The sequence below is a fragment of the Bombus affinis genome, chromosome 9, assembly GCF_024516045.1.
Source record: "Bombus affinis isolate iyBomAffi1 chromosome 9, iyBomAffi1.2, whole genome shotgun sequence".
NCBI lineage: Eukaryota > Metazoa > Arthropoda > Insecta > Hymenoptera > Apidae > Bombus > Bombus affinis.
In genome coordinates, this window is record NC_066352.1 from 12,552,172 (window position 1) to 12,571,714 (window position 19,543).

At 40.1% G+C, this 19,543-nt stretch overlaps 2 protein-coding genes across 4 annotated transcripts in view; both read left to right on the forward strand.

Annotated features, from left to right (window-relative positions):
* Nucleotides 1-3,693: 3,693 nt before the first annotated feature.
* On the forward strand, nucleotides 3,694-15,148 carry LOC126920671 (UDP-glucosyltransferase 2). Its single transcript, XM_050731378.1, has 8 exons — nucleotides 3,694-7,447; nucleotides 9,213-10,389; nucleotides 11,533-11,799; nucleotides 12,138-12,336; nucleotides 12,423-12,599; nucleotides 13,150-13,467; nucleotides 13,873-14,101; nucleotides 14,182-15,148. The coding sequence occupies exons 2-8, from the start codon at nucleotides 10,153-10,155 to the stop codon at nucleotides 14,318-14,320; spliced, it is 1,566 nt and encodes a 521-aa protein (XP_050587335.1). The 5' UTR covers nucleotides 3,694-7,447; nucleotides 9,213-10,152; the 3' UTR covers nucleotides 14,321-15,148.
* Nucleotides 15,149-19,178: 4,030 nt separating this feature from the next.
* LOC126920652 (insulin-like peptide receptor) overlaps nucleotides 19,179-19,543 on the forward strand; it is a 39,746-nt gene continuing 39,381 nt past the window's right edge. For all 3 annotated transcript variants that reach the window (XM_050731319.1, XM_050731318.1, XM_050731320.1), the window contains exon 1: nucleotides 19,179-19,305. The gene's annotated coding sequence lies outside the window, so the exon portion shown is untranslated. The remainder of the gene's footprint in view (nucleotides 19,306-19,543) is intronic.

Genomic DNA, 19,543 nt, shown 5'->3' on the forward strand with positions numbered 1-19,543 from the left:
AGCTTGCAAATTTTGAATTTTCTCTATTGTTTGTTGCTTTCCGTCTTTCGATAAGAGAAACGATATTTTTTCGTGGTTGATCTTCTCTTAATTTTATTAAATAACAAATAAATCCGATCGTACCGTGCAACGTGCTAAGTTTTCAGCTGATTCAAATAATCCTACCCCGTGTTGAATTTTCTACGAATGAAATTCCTATCTTGCGAAGTCGGTTTTATTTATCGTATCTTTAACGCGTAAACTTTTCCTCGATTTACCATCGAAAATTTGTATAATAAGAAACAACTAACCGTAACTATTTTGCGAAATATATTTTTAGTATTCTTTCACGGATCGAAGGCGTAGAAACTAGATATTTTTGTAGGAAAGCGCGTTGCGAGTTAAAGAACGATCGCATCGGTTCAGTGCACAGTACGTACGGCATTGGAATGAGAATTGGAGACAAAAATCAGAATTCGCTGGTCACATTCGTTCGCACGTTCGCAGATCGGATACACGGGTAATCGCGTTAGATTTTGAGGTAGAAACGATTTTTACTAACTTCCGTCGATCTTTGGGAAAATTACTGTCTACAATTATATCGCTTACTTACAGACTGATGATATCGTCGTACAATAAGATCGAAATCGGACGATTATTTCGATTTTTATCCACCGCATACCGCATTGTATGGCGTAACGATTGGAACCAGATCCGAATGCGGATGAAGCCAAAAAGAATTAAAAAATGATAGCTTCGAAAGGAGCGTTTGCGATATAAACGTTAGTCGAGGCAAGTGGCCTTTTTTTAGATTAAAGACTCGTTTTCGACGAGAAACCTGCTTCGAACAGCAGTGTCGATCCTTTAGGGAAGCGAATTTTTCGAGAGTGGATGCAAGGATAAAAGTTACAATTAAACACGAAAACATGCGAGAAGAGTTGAATGGAAAGAGGTAGTTGATGAGAGGAATTGATAAGTTTCTATGTTCAATCGGATAATCGTTTCATTCTGTTAAGAAAAAATTAGTCTACGTTGTTTAAAAGGGCAAGTAACTTTATGGAAAAAGAAGCAAATGGATGAAATAAAGGAGAAATAATTTTCTCGAACAAAAGCATCAAATCGTGCATAGGAAATATTCCGTATTCACCATTAAAATATATCATCACCGTTGCAACGAGTCTTCCACGAATTTTGTATCAAATCCTCTCCTGTTCCGCCAAACGATTTATAGAAAAATATTTGACTATTTCGTAACGAATCGTCTTCAATAGGAGCAATTCGTTTTAACCAAAAGAACAGGTACAATTTGCCGTTTCGACGGGACGGTCATAAAACGCGAAGAATTACCCGCAGAAAAGGTCTTCGTTGTCAACGAGCCAGAATCTCTCTTGAACGAAAGAAGAAGAACGAATTTTTTCGATAGGGATACTTTCATTTGCTGACATTTAAATCTTACGTGGAACGAGTTAACCAAATCGATGGGGAAGCAATTAGGATAGAAGAAAAGAGGCAGAAGAATGGCGAACGAATCGAACGGTGAATCTGACGTAACTTCTGAAATCTGAGTTGTTGAAAATAGGATCCACGTTAAGAGACGCGAGTTTCTATTCTTTCGTTGAACAAGGCCATAAACTTGACAAATGAAAGGCGATTTCAGAGCAAGTGTAATTTACCGATATAAATGGCTGTGAAAGGAACTTACCGAGTGGACCACGGAAAAGATCGCACTGCGACTTGATCGATCGCTAGAAATCCAATGGTAAATTGTGGCCAATTCGATTCGATTCGATATACGACAGTCTTGTTAGTTATTTCATCACGAAAGGAAGAAATAAGAAATATTTCGTGTTTTTGGTGGATCGATTCGGTTGATTGAATTGCTACAAAGCAACGTAGATTGTTATAGGTTTGGAATATACAACGAATCCAAAGTTTCAAGGATATATTACGCGACTAATACACGGACGCGTTATACAGTACGTTATTTTACGTTATTCTCTTATGCTGTTAGGTTGCACCTTTTAAGAAACGACAGATTATGCGTAGTAAGTTCGCAGATCGAAGTCAGAAATATTGATTTGGCAACTAAGTAGTGCCAATACTTACTAATAATTACGAAAGAGAACGATCTGGTTTCTGCGACTGTTCGATTAATCCGCGTCACCTCTTTTCGAAAATATGACATTTATCGTTTAATTAGTCGATTAATTCGCCTGTAATACTCTGCTGAGATTTATGTTACAAGGATCTATATTCTCCTAGAGCAGGTAAACCAGTTTTGCCTGCAAGATTTACCAAGTGTCGAGAATTCTCAGGTAATAAAAACATGGAGCGCGTGCTTTCAACTTGGAGCAACTCGTAACAGCTTAAAAAAGCAAGTCTCGTTGAAGAAACGTGTGGCGCGGCCCTACGCTTCCGTTCAAGAAGTGGTCTCAATAAAACTTTACGTAAACCATTAAACGTAAACCATTAAAAGAGTCAGAAAGTTGATTTTCATCTTCTTCAGAGGAATAACGTGGAGTAAGAATGAAAAATTAAAACAAAGTGGTTGGCGAGCGTGACTTTTAAGGAATTTTTCCTCGTCGAATCCTTGAAACTTATGCAAATATTTTATAGCACGCATTTTTATGTACGCGCGATTTAATAGCACGAGGATGTTTTTCTACTTGAGACACGCATCGATCGAGAAAGAAATCGATATGCACGGTACGTGTAATACGCGGTGGTTTCGATATGGGACGGGCCACAGTGCAGCGAACTGTTCCGATAGCAAATCGGTCGCGAACGAGTAACGGTACCGAACCAGTGAAATTTGTCCTAATTCTTTATTTCGCCACGATTCGCAAAACGCTATCTCATGCTTGATACGTTCTATAAAATAGTTTCTTTTCTGTCGCGTATAAAAATTTCTACGTTTCATAATTTTTGATCGAAAGTTTCTAGGTCTCGCTCATTTAACATTCGTAATCGTTGCTCTCGATATAAGGATAGGAAAATGTAGGTAAATGTAAGAAGATCGCAGGCGAACTCGTAGCAATTACATGTTTGCTTGTTCTAATGTTACTTCGCGACTAGAAAAGAATATCTTGATATAAAAATACGTTCGTCGCATTTGACAATACTATTGCTACGTTCTGGTCGTTTAAATTGAATTTTATCTGAAAACGATATCTCTCTCTGGATTCCTACGTCTCTGTCGCTTGAATTGAACGCGGTAAAAGTATCGAGAGGTCGAATTATTTCAAAATGATATGCACCAGCAGTTTCCTACCTTCTTATTTCTTGAATTGAATTTAATAAAACTTTTACGACATCGAATTGGCACCTGTGCGATTTCCTATATTGCTGTTGCTGCGACGTTGATAAAAAGCCTGATGATCGCTCGAAACTGCGATTAGATTAGATTAGATTAAAATTGTTAAAAGTGAAATTAAACGACCAGATATTCGAAATCACATATTTCGTTTCTGCTTTATATCTAATACGTTCTGCTAAACGGAACCAAGTATTTTACAATGCTTCGAACGGCGATATAAATCGTTAAAAATACCAGTTAAGGTAAATGGAAAGTAAATAAAAATATTTGAATCGCGAGTACTTGACGTTTTACTTCCAATGATACGAGAGCGTTCCAATTATTTCGACCGTCTGGCACAGGTAAAAATAATTCGACCCGGTCTCGAAGAAAAGAAAATTATAAAAGAGAAACTCGAGTCCTTCGAGACTTGAAACAAGCGTTCAAGTTTCTGGGTGTCCTGGTTTATCCTCCTATCGATAAATTCGTTCGCACAAACGTATGATTATTATTCGCGATTATTCGTATAGCGGAACATTCCTTGTACAAATTCCAATTACTCAAACGAACGCAACAAGTCAACATGGATCTAGTTTCTTATCAATCGTGATCTTACCGGTCACGATCATATTCCACGTATTTGTATCGGTTTAAAACGTGATTATGCAACTTGGAAAAACTCTAGGAATTTTTCTTTTCCACTTGAGCGTTACACGTTTCGTTTTGCGATTATACGTTGTCTCTGCTAATTTATAATAAGCTTGTCGCTATTGCGTTAGGGATTATAAAAGGAATACAGCGTTCTTCGATCCTGGAAGCAATTTTGTTTTCTTATTGTACACAGATCGCGGATCGTTGGGCTTCGAAAATTATAAATCTCAGAGGTTTAATTTCCGTTTATCGGTTGACGTCAAAAAGGAATTAGAAAGTAAGAACTTTTGGAAATCGTAGGAGACGGCGGTAGAATTTTATTTCAGCTTCAAAATTCGCAACCCACGGAGATTTGTTTCTTCGCTTTTGCCTTTAAAGAGTCGTCAGATCTGCCTGAAGCAAATTGTTAGATCGTCCGGAAAGTTTCTTTCGTTTTATAGGCAAATAATAGACGCGCGACATTTTATATTATTTTATCGAATTACGTACGATCCATTTTCTTCTATCAAAATGAAAATCACAACGTTCGACGGATTAGGCTTCATGTTTGTATAAAGATGCGTTGTTGTAAAAAACGTGTAAGTTGTAAAGATTTTACACCGTGTGACACAGTTTGACACTTGTAACGGGTAGACTATCAAACATTCCTTTCTGACAGACCCGTTATTTGCTGAATACATTCTCACCGGTCCCACACGAATCACCATATTAATTCGTCCAGTCATCGTGGTAAAAAATTGCCGTTACTCTATTGCACAATCGCATCTTAAGATTTACTCGTCAAATCTTCAACTTTCACTTGTAAGTATCGTCCACTTCGTTGATACTACTCGTTCATCTTCGAAGAGAATTTGTGGCCTCGAAACGACCAGCCGTTCAATTAATCATCGTGCTCTGTCGTTTAAATTGTAAAGCAACTTCTACGAGCAACTATCGAAGGAAGGTTGCAGCGATTTTGTTTCGAAGATTCCACAGCGACGAAAAGATAATATTCGCGATGACAGAAACCGCTTATAAACGTCGGAAATAGCTGCGATATTCGTACATCAATAATATCTGCAAGCGTAAACGATCAGAGAGATGTACTTCTGTTTGCCATCGACTTAATCTTAGAGCGCAAACGTGTTATTCTTCGCGATATTTACAATTGATAAATTGCTTCCGTTTGTCGTACAAATAGTACGTTCCGTCGTCGAATATTAATGAAATAAAACGTCAAATAATCGATCAGAGGTAAAATGAAATAAAATATCGCATCGTGAAAAGGAACGATGCAGAGACAAAGTTTTTTAAATTATACATTTTAAATGGAATCGTAATTTTAATAAAAGCGTTTTGTTTCGCGTGTTTAGCGAGATATCGAATAATAATGTACGATAAATGATATTAAAACGAAGATCAAAGATGAACGTTCTTGACATTTAACGAACATCGATACTGTAAAGTGTAACAAGATCTGGAAACGGTATGAACAACTGTTCGAAAGTATAGAAAGTATATTGGAATTAAAAGAAACTGTTTCGCCGAAGGGGTAGAATTTTATAAAGAATATGCAATTAGGATAGCAGAGCGAATCGTCGTCGTAAAATGTAACGGATATTACGTTACTACTTAATGATGGTAATAATGATTAACGAAGACGCTCCTAAACGAGCTCGGATAATCTTTCAGTAAATTGTTCTTTTATCGTGTTTATTATCGATATTCTTTATTCTCTGATATTAAATGTAAATTATAAATAAACGAGATGAGAAGCTAGTGATCAACGAGAAGAGCTCCTATGTACTTATACGTTGTCTCTACTAATTTATAATAAACTTGTCGTTATTCTGTTGGAGATAATAAAAAAGAATACAGCGTTCTTCGGTCGATGAGAAAATTGTACTGGGAACAAGCTGGTACACGAGCTGTACCTAGACAAATTTTTCCTTTTTTGGACATTTGGTAAATTTTTCAAACTTAATTGCTAAATAACACGTGGATGGCTACCCCCAGCGGGATACCATCTTCGAGTTTGACTATCTCATTTCTTACCTTGAAAATTGAACGTAAGAAAATTTCTTATTTTTTTATTATTTAATTTGTACCTTACAATTTGCCCAGCCGGACATTTGGTAAATTTGTCTAACTTAATATAAGAAAATGACTCAGTGATATACGCCTACTACGTCGACAGATAGGACAATGCTCGAATATTGCAATAGTATATCAAGATGCAAAGCAATCTTTCACTTTTATTTCACTTTTCACGAATTGATAATCCTAACAGCGCGGTAAATCAAACTCTTATATTCTCTACTTTCCACTGATTAAAAAACCTTCTATCCTGCGATATCTCGATTTAAAGAATTCCCAATACCATTTCTTCCACCTCGTACGAATAATGCCAAATGGTTTGTCATTCCGTCAATCGATCAAAAGTCCATCAATCTTCGATCCTCCTCCGATCTTTTCAATCCAAAAAATTAGCGATACCACGGTTCTGACTTGTAACGAGCAGCCCCGAATCATTTTCCCACTACGTGGATCGGCCAACAATCACAGCGACAGAAGCAAAATTTCAATCGAACCTCCCACTTTTACATCGACAGTAGAGTGTAACAAAGATGTGGAGGTAACTCACGATTGGTTTGTGTATCTCATTGTTGCTGGTTTGCGGGACATCTTTGTGAACGGGGACCATCGAAAAGCAAGAAGAAGCAAGTGCTGGTGGGAGGGAAAACTCTCTCTCTCGAGCACAGCTGATCATTAAAGCTGCCGCTGGCCAGTCAAACTTTCACGCTCGGTGATATCCAAGCTTCGTGCGTCGAAACGCGTCGAGTCTCAAGGTCTGCGAAAATCGATCGACCGATTTTTTTCGCTCGAGCCCCTGCACCTGGGCCTATTAACCTCGTTTTCGCTAAATCGAAATTTAACGGAAGATAAAATTTAACGAAATTTAACGAAAGCAGTGAATGTGATTCGATCGACTCGCTAAACAATAGGAATCTTCGCTATAGAGCGACGTTGAAAAATCTGTCAACTTCGTTTTCGCTGAATCGAAATTCAGCTGAGTTCGTACAATACGAACATCGCGAACGACAACATCGACCTACGTATTTACGTACGAAACATTGAGAGTTTTTAACCAAACGCAAACTAAAAGGTGTTTATCTCCTTTTTATTGCATCGATATTTAACCAGAAATATGACCGAATGAATCTTTCGCGAAATAAATTTCTGATCGAATCGATATGTCAAAGGATAGGGAATCTTCGCTGTAAAGTGACACTAAAAGGCGTAGGTATCGGGTTATAGCGAGGAGAATCGTGAGCGAGAATATCCGAATGGAATTAATGGAAAAGTTGCATAGTGAAACTGACTCGGCGAAACATTGATTAAAAAGAGCGATTTCAATTCGGCAGAAGAAACTTCTTTCGTAGAAATGGTAAGGAAAACGTGGAGGAACGAGCGCTCGAGAAAGGAAGGAAACGCTGGCCGCGCGTAAATCGCAAGAAACAAGTCGAGGACCAGCGGCACGAGGTAAGGAAAAGTGTTACGGATCGCGTCCCACGATTTTTGACGACTCGATCGAAGAGCTTCGTCGACGATCAGATATACTGCCGAGCTGTATTTGTGAAATAACGTCATAAATATGTTCGTCATACTGTCAATTTGTGAAGATTTAATCGTTAAAATTTGCTAGTGAAAAGAACGAGACTTTGATCCTCGAAGAATCTTTGCTCCTTAATTTCCTCTATGTACGTTCGAAAATAAGTCTCCTGTGAAATATGATAACTAAACTAGACTTTCTACGAGTCGATTTTGTATTTAGCATTTTGTATCTATTGAAAATTACGATTTAGTATAACAAGGGAAGAATTTGTCGAAGCTATTTGCAAGAGTCATAGAAATGTAGATTAGCTACATATAGAGTCATAAAAATAAAATCGAAATGAAAAAAGAAAACCACTATTGGTCGAAAGTTAGGTGTCGTCGCGTGTTCCAAAAATCGTAGAAATTTGAGAAAAAGGACGACTTGTCGTTAGAGTCCACAGTATCGATCCTTTTAATCAAGAGTTATATTAAGGTTACGCGTATTTAATTATTAGTCGAGACGAATGTTGCTAATTAATTAGAAAAACGCAAAAGTATTTAGACACCGTTCGATTTCCTATTAACACAGATAATATATTGGTACAAATTTTCTACATTTACCAAACGTCCAACTGAGCAAATTGTAAAGTACAAATTAAATAATAAAAAAAACAATTTTCTATGACAAATGTTCGGATACTTTCAAATCCATACAAATATTCAATTCGTCGACAAATCTGCGTTCCTCGTGTCTGCACGATTGAACTTTCGATCCTTGAAACTCCCTAAAACGTACATCTCGCTGGTTGAAAAGGTTACTCGTCTATTTGAGATTCACGAGAAGGATCCAACGTCTCGTCTAATCCCGTTAAACGTCCCGTGACACGTACGGATATCGACCTATCCGTTTTTCGCGAAGGACAGAGGATCGTCAAAAGAAGAACCAGAGAAAGGAACAGAAGGGAAAGAGAGTCAAGATCAGGATTTCAATCTCGAGAGATCGTATTGTGGGTCTCGAACGAGCGGTGCACTTGAAACTTGCATTATTTAGTGAAAGTTTCAGGCGTCGTTTGAATATCGTTGAAGGTTAAATTTGCGTGTTCTCACGAACGAACGAGGATTGATTAAAGATGATCGGCTGATGAATTGGATGATCTTTACTCCGAGTTTCGCGTGCTGTACTTCAAACAGTGTCGTTTGTCAATCGAACCACAGTCGCATAAGAAGGAAAATTGCCGGGACAAGCGACGAGTTTCGAATGTTTCCTTTGGCAGAAATTTTGCATATCAGAAACGAGAATAGGTAGTTTCCCTTTCTTTAAATAACAAATATTTAGACTTAACGTTATACAGTTGATTTATTCCTATGGGTTTATTATGTTTCAATAGTTTGGTTAAAGTATCGATTAATTTATAAAGCGTTACAGCAACGCGTTGCTCGATGAAAGACAAAACGAACGTAAAGATGTTCCGTTTGAAGATCTGTTTCTTAACTTTTAAGTAGTAAAATTGTAATCGTACAGGCCATTACGAAATACATTGAATATCGTACACCGAATGACGTAGAAAGGCAAAGATGGTACAAACAAAATGATAAAACTTGGATGTCCTTCGCATTTAAAGCGGTAGACAGAACATTTGAACCAAGAAGAGCTTCCCTGTAGCCGTGCTACACGAACAAACAAATCATTTTGTGGTTTTCTGTGTTTCAGTTCCAGAGCTCTAAGCCGGAATAAAGAATCACGGAAACGAACGTGATCGGTCATGGTCGACGACTTCGTGTAAAAATGACGAGGAAATAGCCGTCTCGAGGTTTCATGGACGGGTTTGTCCGAAGAAAAGCCGTCTCCTCTCCCGTCTACTCGTCTCTCACAGGACTATCGTTCATCGTACGATCGATGGCCGTCTCTTTTTTCTCTCGTCAACCTATCATTACAATGATAATGGAGTTGTTTTCCCAATCCTTCGGGCTTTGACGGGCCAGCGTATATAGGCGCGGTTCCACCGACGAAAACCAGACGTTCGTGTCACCCGAGCAACATCGTAATACGCTACTTGGAAACAGGAGTTGGAAGAAATTCAGTGGAAGAAAAGATAGAAATATACGTCGGGAGTAATATAAAGCAGAGAACGTTGGAACGTCGAGGTTACAAGTGAGAAACTGTCATAGAAGCTCAGACAGAACTTGGAGGAATTTATCAAACTACACGAAAGAGGAGATAGAGACGTATAGCTGAAGTAACGCGAAGCAGAGGACGTTGGAATGTTAAGATTACGAACGAGCAGCTTTCATATAAGAAGCTTAGGCAACACTTTGGAGAACTTAAGAAATTAGATTCAAGAGAACAAGGCATATGAAGAAGATACTTGAATGTTAAGATCGCGAGTGAGAAACTTTCTGCTCGAATAAGAGATAAAGTAACATCGAGTGGAAAATAGGAATCAACGTAGACGCGAACGAGGAATGTTCACAGAAGAAAGTTGCAACGTTTAAGGGTGCTGCTTCGACGATGATATAGTTACCGATGTCAAAAGCTTCTTCTTCCAGTGTAAACTTCATCGGATCGACGTAGGACACACTGGTTGAGGTGTTGTGGAGGACCAAAAGAGCCGAAACGCGAAAAGAAGGAAATCAACGGTGAAAACTTAAAGATGTCCAATTCGATGGCTCCAGCAATAATTTTCTTCGTTATCTCGTTAGTCTGTAATTCCACGATGGGTTACAATATCCTGCTGGCCACTATGGGTGGCACGAAGTCGCACACCGTGCCATTTGTGGCACTGGGTAGCAGTTTGAAGGCACGTGGACACAACGTGACCCTATTGAGCGCGTTTCCGGGACCAGCTGCGAACAGCGGATTGCAAGAGTTCGTTCCGCCTATCTTCGAGGTAGACATTTTCAATCTTTACGAATAAAATATTTCACGAAAGAAAAAAAAAAAGAAAATTGCAATTCGAAGATCGACAAGAAATTGAGAATTCTTGAATTCGGTGCTTTCCTGCTATCAAATTATGAAAGATAAGCTGATTAGAAGTAGCTCTTAGAGAATAGCGGAAGACATTTTCGAGCGCGTATTATTCCGTCTAGACGCAATTTCACCTATGGTATCAGTTAGTTGAATTATTTAATTACGAGAGTGCTGGAAGTAGCACAAGGGCGTACAAAAGGGACGGTATACGAATTGACTGGAGTTTGTAGCGTGAGCAAACAGCTGCTGGTAAATTATAGAAGAAGAGAAGCTTGGGGAATTCGATGATTGTAGGCCATGTACACACAGAACCTCTCGGTTTCAATGAACGCTGTTGGTTCCACTGGGTGGAAACGAAACAAATAATTTGATACTGGAATTTTGACAATTGAAAGAGAGAAGATTATTATCGAGAACGACTTATAAAAGGTTTAAGAAAGGGAAGAATACAAAATAATGCAAACTAAAACGTATTTGTCAAATGGAATAAGACAATTGAGCTTCGTTCAAATTAATCGAGTCAGCTGACTCAGATACGCACTGGTAAAATAGTTTCAAATTGCTTGAGTTCGCGTTGTGCTTGACACGAAACGTACAAACTTCAAGTGAAGTCGAGGTTCTTTAATTACTCACAAAAATGTCAAGTTACGTAATCATGTTCGAAACAAACGCTTGGCTTTTGATCCCACCGATTTGTCCGAATCTCCTAAACTTGAATTTTACAAGCCTATTTTAATAATCTGATCGAAGCCAAATAATCTGATTAATCTACTAAAGGATTTGGTAAAGAAAACTCGAAAACCTAACTGCGTCTAAATTCGCCGCTTTGCATATCAGTAACGTTAATGACTTTGTACGAATTGTGTGCGTATTAAACTTTGTATCGCTTAACTTCTCGATCTTCTAGTTTTGTCTCGCTAAAATGCTCGCGTTCCGTGGTTATTCGAAATAACGAGTTTCCATCGAGTGGATACACAGTAGAAGAAATTTATTAAAGAAAAACGCGATAGTAGGATTGCTTTATGAGGAAGCTGACATTTAGACTGTGTTTTATTATCGATAGGCTTATGTCGGGAATTACACGTCCGAATGGGACTTGGTTGGCGCAAGATTCCGAGATGAAATGCCTATCTCTCCGTGGGACGCAATGCGATATGCCTGGGAGGCATGCGAGGCGCTTCTTCGCGACGAAATCTCCGTATCTTGGTTGAGAAGACCCGAAGGAAATTCTCAGACTCGATGGGACGTCGCGGTTGTCGACGGAGCCTTCCCCGAGTGCCTTCTAGGAGTTCTTCACGGCGAGGATGTGCCCATTATCATGCTGAATACCGTAACTATTTTAAATACGCTGTAAAGACAGGCATTCGCTAGCAAACATATTTGCCAATAGCGTTCGTGAATAACAAGTCTGTAATGGTCGAGACCTAAAAACGTATTTCATTATGTACATGATCTTTAGTTTGGATTCAAATTTTGAATAATTTTAGATAAATTAATTTTGAATGAAAGCGTAATAATGGGCGCAGGAGTAGATATTTGAAAGAATATTTTAAAGCAAGTAAATAATAGCAAAGTAGATAAAGGAATTTCGAGAAAACTAGTTTACCGCACCTTTCTCAACGTCTCGATTACTCGTAGCGAAATAACTGAAGAAAAATGTCGATATAGGTGGCACTATACAGCGGATCCATAAGTCGCCAAGGGAACCCATCGCCATGGTCCGTCACACCTTACTTTGGCAAATCCCTGACCCAGGACATGAACTTCTTTCAAAGGGTTCTAAACGTAGCCTGTCTCGTCACCTTGAGAATAATGCACTGGATTATGATCAGCGGGTACCTTCAACCGGTTCTGAGAAAGTACCTAGGTACGTACATCTTTTATTCGCGATCGGTTTCATTGACGACGATCTGCTTTTTCTCGAACAATCTCGTTCCATCTTCGCTGCTTCAGGGAACCAGTTACCAGACGTGCGAGATCTGACCACGGAGATTCCTCTGACGTTGCAGAACAGTCATTACAGCGTGGCAGAGTCGGTGCCGTATTTAGCGAACGTGGTGAACGTCGCGTGTCTGCATTGCAAGCCGGCGACAAAGCTTAGTCCCGACTTGGAGAGCTTCTTGCAACGCGGTGAGTCGATATCCTAAGTCAACTCGCGTCGTTAACGGGAAATTACGTTCGCTTGTTGGGCTAAGGTTTATCGATTGGTCGGAGAAAGTGGAGATGATGAAGCCGCGTCAAAGGATATTGAACATTTCTCTCGTAGCATGGGAAAGATGCAAACTCGCGCGATATAGAGTTTACATGTTCGCTGTAGCGAAGATCGAATTGCCGTAGGAATGTAACGCTAGAACCACCGACCAGATTAAAATACACAACTTGTGCCAAAGAAATAGAAAAGGAAAGATGCGGAGAACAAATTGTTATCCTGTATTTTACGAACAATCATTCGAAATTATTATAAAAATTTACACATTGCTCATTTTAATGGACCTGCTAGTTTTAATGTTAAAGTATCCTTGATACGTCAAAAATGTCTAATCTGTCTTTCTGTCATAACGATCCATTACGTTTTTGTACCAGCTTATCGACGACCAGTCTATCATACAATGGATCATTTTCAGGCCAAGTCGAAAGACTGAAAGTAGTTCGTCACGATAACCGTGAAACATGGCCGTAGGTTTCATATTCGTATCTATGGGTTCGTCGGTTCGAGCATCAGGCATGCCAGAGGCACTTCGTCAAATTTTCGTGGCAGCCTTCGCCACGCTTCCGTACAACGTCGTGTGGAAATGGGAAGGTACGAAGATCAAAGATCTGCCGTCGAACGTCAGAACGGCGGCATGGTGGCCTCAGCAAGAGCTGTTAGGCCATCCGAAGCTACAAGCGTTCGTCTCACACGGAGGACTTTTGTCTTTGCACGAGGCTGCTTATCACGCCGCCCCAACCCTCGTTTTGCCTGTTTTCTGCGATCACGATGGAAACGCGGCTCAAGCTGGTAAAATATCGACGCTACGCCTTTTATCTTATTGTTTTGTTACTCCTTGCACTTGGAATATCGATCAAAGAGCACGTAACTCTCTGTCTATGCCTGTATTTCTCTAAACGAACGAAGAATATACTCTGGCATCTTTGATCTCTGCTTAATATATTTAAATTTTTGAACATTTTTTACGATATTTTTTACATTACACAATTATCGTAAGCGTGTCTCTAATTATATCGCAGAGAATTGTTTTCCATTAAATCGTGGAACCTTGATAAAGATCATGAATATCGATAAGTGAAATAAATTGATAATAACTTTAGAAATATATAAAACCGGGGGAATTGGATGACTTGGAAGAACTTCGACTAAGCGTACGATCTTCGAAGGAATATTTTCAATCCTTTTGCATTACAGAAAAACTGGGTTACGTTCTGGTGATGGACTTGGCTAGGATATCCATCGGAAGCTTTCGCGATGGGATTCTCAAGGTGGCTGGTGTGCACAACAATTCGTACCGAATAGCAGCGAAGAAGAGAAGCTCGTTGCTACGGGAGTTGCCAATTAACCCCAGAAAATTGGCTACTTGGTGGGTAGAACACGTTGCCAAGTACAAAGGAGCTGAGCATTTAAAAAGTTCTACAAGGTACGTCGAAGCCTTTCTAAGAATTTCTTTTTTAAGTCTTAATTGCTAAGAAATTGTTTAATGGAATTAATTTGTTTTAGATATATGAATGTTATTCACTATTATTCCATCGACGTGGTAATGTTTTACGCGATAGCGTTATTACTATCGGTATATGGACTGAAGAAATTGTGTTGGAGAACTATTTCCAAACAAATTGTTAGGAAAAAAATCGACTAGACTGTGAATAGTATCAATTTCGTTTTCTGTGAAATTATCATGTATTTATTTAATATGTTTAGTACCTTCCAATAGCGTCTATGAATATTTTAGCGATTTTTGATATTGCCTATATAAATATCTTACAATTAGATTAAAAATATTTTCTTAAAAATCTAAACATTTCTACCCTTTTTATTGTGCTTGAATTAATATGTAATATAGTAAAATAAGCTCTGTTTAGACGAAAGAAGAAATAATTAAAAGTAAAAATTAGTGATTACTCAGAAAATGATAATATCGACGTATAACAGGTTTCTACATTAACTACTATTGATGTAGCGGGTCGAAAGTATCTTTGATCGAAAAATCTCACGGAATGATGGAATGTAGTTTACATTGCACATGCAAACAATTTGCAAAGTTTATGGCTTAAACTAGAAGCGCGAAAATATATTGAAACAATCTTTTTGAAACTATATGCAATTCATAAAACTATAAACATACGGTTGTTCGGCAATTGTATAAACACGAACTTGTTTACAAACATTCGCCTTCCGAACAGTGCCTGCATAACTACTCTCCGATGTAAATAAGAGAAATCAGATATATATCATGAACATTGATATAAATCACTTCTGACAAGATGTTTTTGCTTATGCAACCTTCAACAAGATAAATAAAAAATAGTACTCCTAGCTTCAAAACAAAGACTCAACGATAAAAAGTCTTTTTTATGTAGGTATCTACTCTTATGCAACCTTCAACGAGATAAATAGAAAACAGTATTCATTGCTTCGGAACAAAGACTCAATAATAAATATTCTTGAAAACAAGTTTCTACCGATACTTGCGCAGCTACATATGTAAACTGGCTGAACACATTCCCATTTTTCCCTCTGCATGGAAGAATTCCTGTATGCTTTACCCGTCGTAACTATTCGTCGTAACTTAACCTATCGCGTCTGGTCTCCATTATTGGGCGTTTTGACAGCGCTTCCAATCATTCAGACGAGTATCGTTTCTCATCGAGAACGACACTTCCGGAAATGATTGAAACCTACGTCGTACTTTTAAACACTTTAGACTTGGTGCAGATACACTTACATGCTGTTGGACTCTGTAGGTTTATACATAAACGATGCAATGCACATGAGTGCGAGATCTCATTCTTAAAAGTATAAAGATATCAAATTGCGTAGCGTCACCGGTGATAAATCATAACGACGTCATATCGTACACTCGCTGTGTCAGGCCTTACGTCCCAAATGTTTGTGAATATATAAACGTCTAATAATACTGACGGAAGCAAGATAGCAAGACGGGGAAGGGGGCATGCACGTGGCGAGTGGCGAAGTATGGTACTGGCATTAGTTAAGGAGTCTTTACGAACGGCGGCGCACGAGTCGGATTCCCGCCGCGACACGAACAGAGTACTCATGTTTTCACGACGCTTCTACGTCCGTGACCCGTGGCGAAGTCGGCGCTCGATCACGATTGGATCAGTACCAGCTGATTCGTTCGTCAGAATGTTGGTGTACGTTTTGTTATTACGTTTCTGAGGGCTGCCTCTAACCGAGTGTTCTCTCGTCGTCAATCGCGAATCGGTCCGTGTGTGCGGAGACGATACGAGAGTGGCGGGCCAGAGTGCAAATTCCGGGGTACGCGAATAAAGCCAAAAGGTAAATGCCATATATGGGATAAAATGTAACGCGTGTGTATGTGCGAGATGGTAGTGAGAATCGTGGTGTTTTGAAAGGACACGTCTAACCACGTGGAACGTGGTGCCAGTTTGTAGCGTGACTCGACAATTTGTTCGTGAGACGAAATATATATTAAACGCACGCTTGAGAAAAATGAGGAGGTAACAGTCTATGAGAGGAGACGAGAAACAAAAGAGGGCACTTGAGACGATGTCGCGAAAGAAGAGAGAACAGAGACAGGAGAGAAAAGAAAGAGAAAGAGAGAGAGGAAGAGGCAGAGAGAGAGAGAGAGAGAGAGAGAGAGAGAGACAGGCGAGGCAAAGATAGAATAAAGACACGAAGAAGAGAGTCGAGGCAGAGAGTTGACTGTTGTTCGATCAGCGAAAACACGTGGGGAGCGAGCGGGAGTTTCGCCGTGATGGACGAACGTTGTTTCATAGCCCCGTAAATGAGAGTTCTCCTCGTTAAATGGATGAATCCCTCGTGTCGTATCTTGACGATCGATCGTTCCTCGGCACTTGGCGAAGGTGCACGAGAAACGATGGAAAACGGCATCCTGTCAGACGAATATGCGCGAACGGTAAACGATGCTGCGCATACGAGCATGTAGAGTGTTCACATGGTGGCGGTAGGTGGGTAGCTGGATATCTGAGTTTCTCACTCGTGGCTTCTGGGGCCTGTCGGTCACCGGAAAACAAACGGCCGAGGTCGGGGCCGAAGTCCTCCATGCAAAATGCCGCATATTGAATACGCGCAACAACCGATGCAACAAACAAATGCTCTATACAGTATGGGCATCATCGTGTGTGTTGTATGTCTGTTGCGACGCTTTTACCCTCTTGCGCTTGCCTCTGGCGCGTGACGTAATCCATTCAAGCGCTTACTACGCAATACGGGACGCGGGCAGCAGCAGCCGCCTCTCTCTATCTCTCTCTCTCTCCTCTCCGATATGGTATACCTTTCTCTTTCTCTAGTCTAGAGGAAGACCATGCTTTCTATGCTTCCTTCCTTGTCGCACCCCCCTCCCACTTTGTCGGAACAACCCTTCTTTTTCTTATCATTCGATAATGGCGACGGGAAAGAAAACGGTCTCACGTCGTGCGTCGCAATTATAGTTTCCTCCCGACCGGTTTTTCCTTTCGTCCGTCAGTCGTGCTACTCTGTCTGTGTCTGCCTGCCTTTTGTGGCACGTGTTTTTACATATTCTCTGTTTTTCTCTGTCTCGAGTTAAAGGATCGTGCGTGCATAGACGTATATCTTGTCGTCCGAAGGAAATTCAACGATCGAAGGATTTCCGAATACACGAGAGCAGAATTTCGCAGTCGTGACCACTCGTGACCACCCTTTCTCCCTACCCCCACTCTTATGACATTCCCCTACCGTCGCGGCGAGTTTTCTTAGCGTCGCATGTGAATTACGCGGTTCTTAGAGCAATCGGACGTACCGAGCCGCGTTTTGTTTCGTCGCGTGTAGTGTGTACGCGTGTCTCGAACGCGTCGCGCGTGAGTACCGCGGGGAGTTAACGGTATCATGTTTAAAAAAGCAATCCGAGGCGCGCCAGTGACGATAACATGGTCGCCTTGAGCGGTGTTTGGTGTACTTGTTCGTTTGGTGATGTCTGTTCATCATCTATGTGAATTCGTACTTCCGTTGTACCTTTTAAATCTTTATAGTCGCATAATAAACGATATTCCAATTGTGCCAGTAAATACGAAAGAAGCGAACTAGATCGAACTGTTTAACAAAGTTCAGTGCCGTGAATTATGAATTCTTCTGGTACGTAAATATGATTCCGTCGCGTATCAACAACCTGTTCGAAGGTGGGATAAAGTAAACAAGCGGTGCGTAGATCGTTGAAAGCAGAGGCTACTTGCGGTGGTGGCGTCTCGGCGCTTTAACCTTCGGGGAGTGGTTCTTTGTGTTTCTTCTTTCTCTTTATGTTTTATGTTTTCTTTTATTTTACCGGAGTCCGCGAAGCTAACTACGCATTAGAAGCGGCTACGAATCATCGCGCGTCAGTCGAAGGAGTGAACACGCGCGCGCACGTACGCATCAACTTACGCACGCAGCTTTGTCCTAAATAGTACGTGGAGCGAAGTGTTGGAAGAAAAAAGATGGAATTTCGTGGTGTGTAGAGCAAACTCGTGTCTCTTGTGAAATCTTCTACGGGCGAAGCCTTGAAAAAGTTCCGGCTAGGCGACGACGCAGAAAAAGAGAATTAGCCTGTGGTCGTGTGTTTTGTAATCGGTCGCGTTACCGTATACATCGATCCAGCTCCTTTTCCACGTGCACTTGTACCTACGTATATACCCCTATACTTGTACAATTAATCACAAATGTCTACGTGTATCGCTCGAGCCGGAAACGTTTTTTAAAACGGACAAAGACATTAGCTCTCAGCAATTGTATCGCGGTCAATTTTCTTTGAACATATTTCCACAGCTATGTGAAATCGTAGAACAGGTATACTTAACCGTCTTCTGTTCTTGTTAAATGTCAAAGAGAATCGAAGAGAAAAGTTTCTGATCGAAAAAGTTTAGTCTTAGTCCTTAGTCTTAAGTTTCCCTTAAGAAATAAAACACCTTATTTCTTGTTGCTGTTGGTACGCGTGATCTGTTTCACTTTTACGCGAAAGATTTTCTTCAAACACCAAAAGTTCTTCTCGAAGTCGAAACAAGATTGACACACATATAAAAAAATTCATATATGCAAATGTCCATACCACATATAGAATACACGTACGAAGAAATTCGAAGTATGAAGAAGTCCGAAATACGAAGAAGTATATATATATATATATATATATAATACACGCACGAAGAAGTTCTCCATGGATGTCGCTAAGAATCTTCGTAGAACTGATCAAATCAAAACGTTAAACGTTTCGTAATTTCTGATAAAATTTCGTTCTAAAAGTCTCTCCTAAGTCTTCCTCCAAATACCTTAATATGCCGAGCAAATTTACCTTTTCACTTTGCACTGATGTATAACTGATAGTGTTGCCTTTTGGTTTCTAGTGATAAAACCATACACACACACACATACACAGAAAACTTGAAGCGTGTAAACAGACCGTCGTGAGCGACTGCATGCGTACATCAACACGTCTATGTACGTGCAAAAATCGTTCTACTCGGCCTTTTTACTTCATATCTATTTTCGTTATTTACGCAGTGATTTCGGACTATCGGCATGCCGAGTAATGTGGGACACACGGCAGTGGTGCTTCGGTAGTGATTGTGTTATCGACGTGTCATCATCGAGGACGAACGACACGGATCCACTTCGCGGCCAGGAATGTATGTATGTATCTATGACACGCGTAAGTATTGGCGCGTAAAAAGTTTCGGCACGTTTCTTAGCCGGCAATTCGAACGGTTTCTGCGATAATAACGCGCAACAAGCGATCGTGTCCCATAACCGTTCGAATTGCGTGTCGGCCAAAGTATGTCGAAGAGAATGTTATTTGTTCGCCGGCGTCTAGACGCATGATTTTTTCGATAAAAGGTGCTTCGATAATGGTGTGGCGATTAAGCATGTG

Bases quoted from the DNA above. Each gene is read 5' to 3' on its own strand.
- LOC126920671 (XM_050731378.1), top strand. From the start codon at position 10,153: ATGTCCAATTCGATGGCTCCAGCAATAATTTTCTTCGTTATCTCGTTA. The intron at 12,600-13,149 runs GTGAGTCGATAT...ACATGGCCGTAG, and splicing joins GGAGAGCTTCTTGCAACGCG to GTTTCATATTCGTATCTATG. The intron at 13,468-13,872 runs GTAAAATATCGA...TTTGCATTACAG, and splicing joins TGGAAACGCGGCTCAAGCTG to AAAAACTGGGTTACGTTCTG.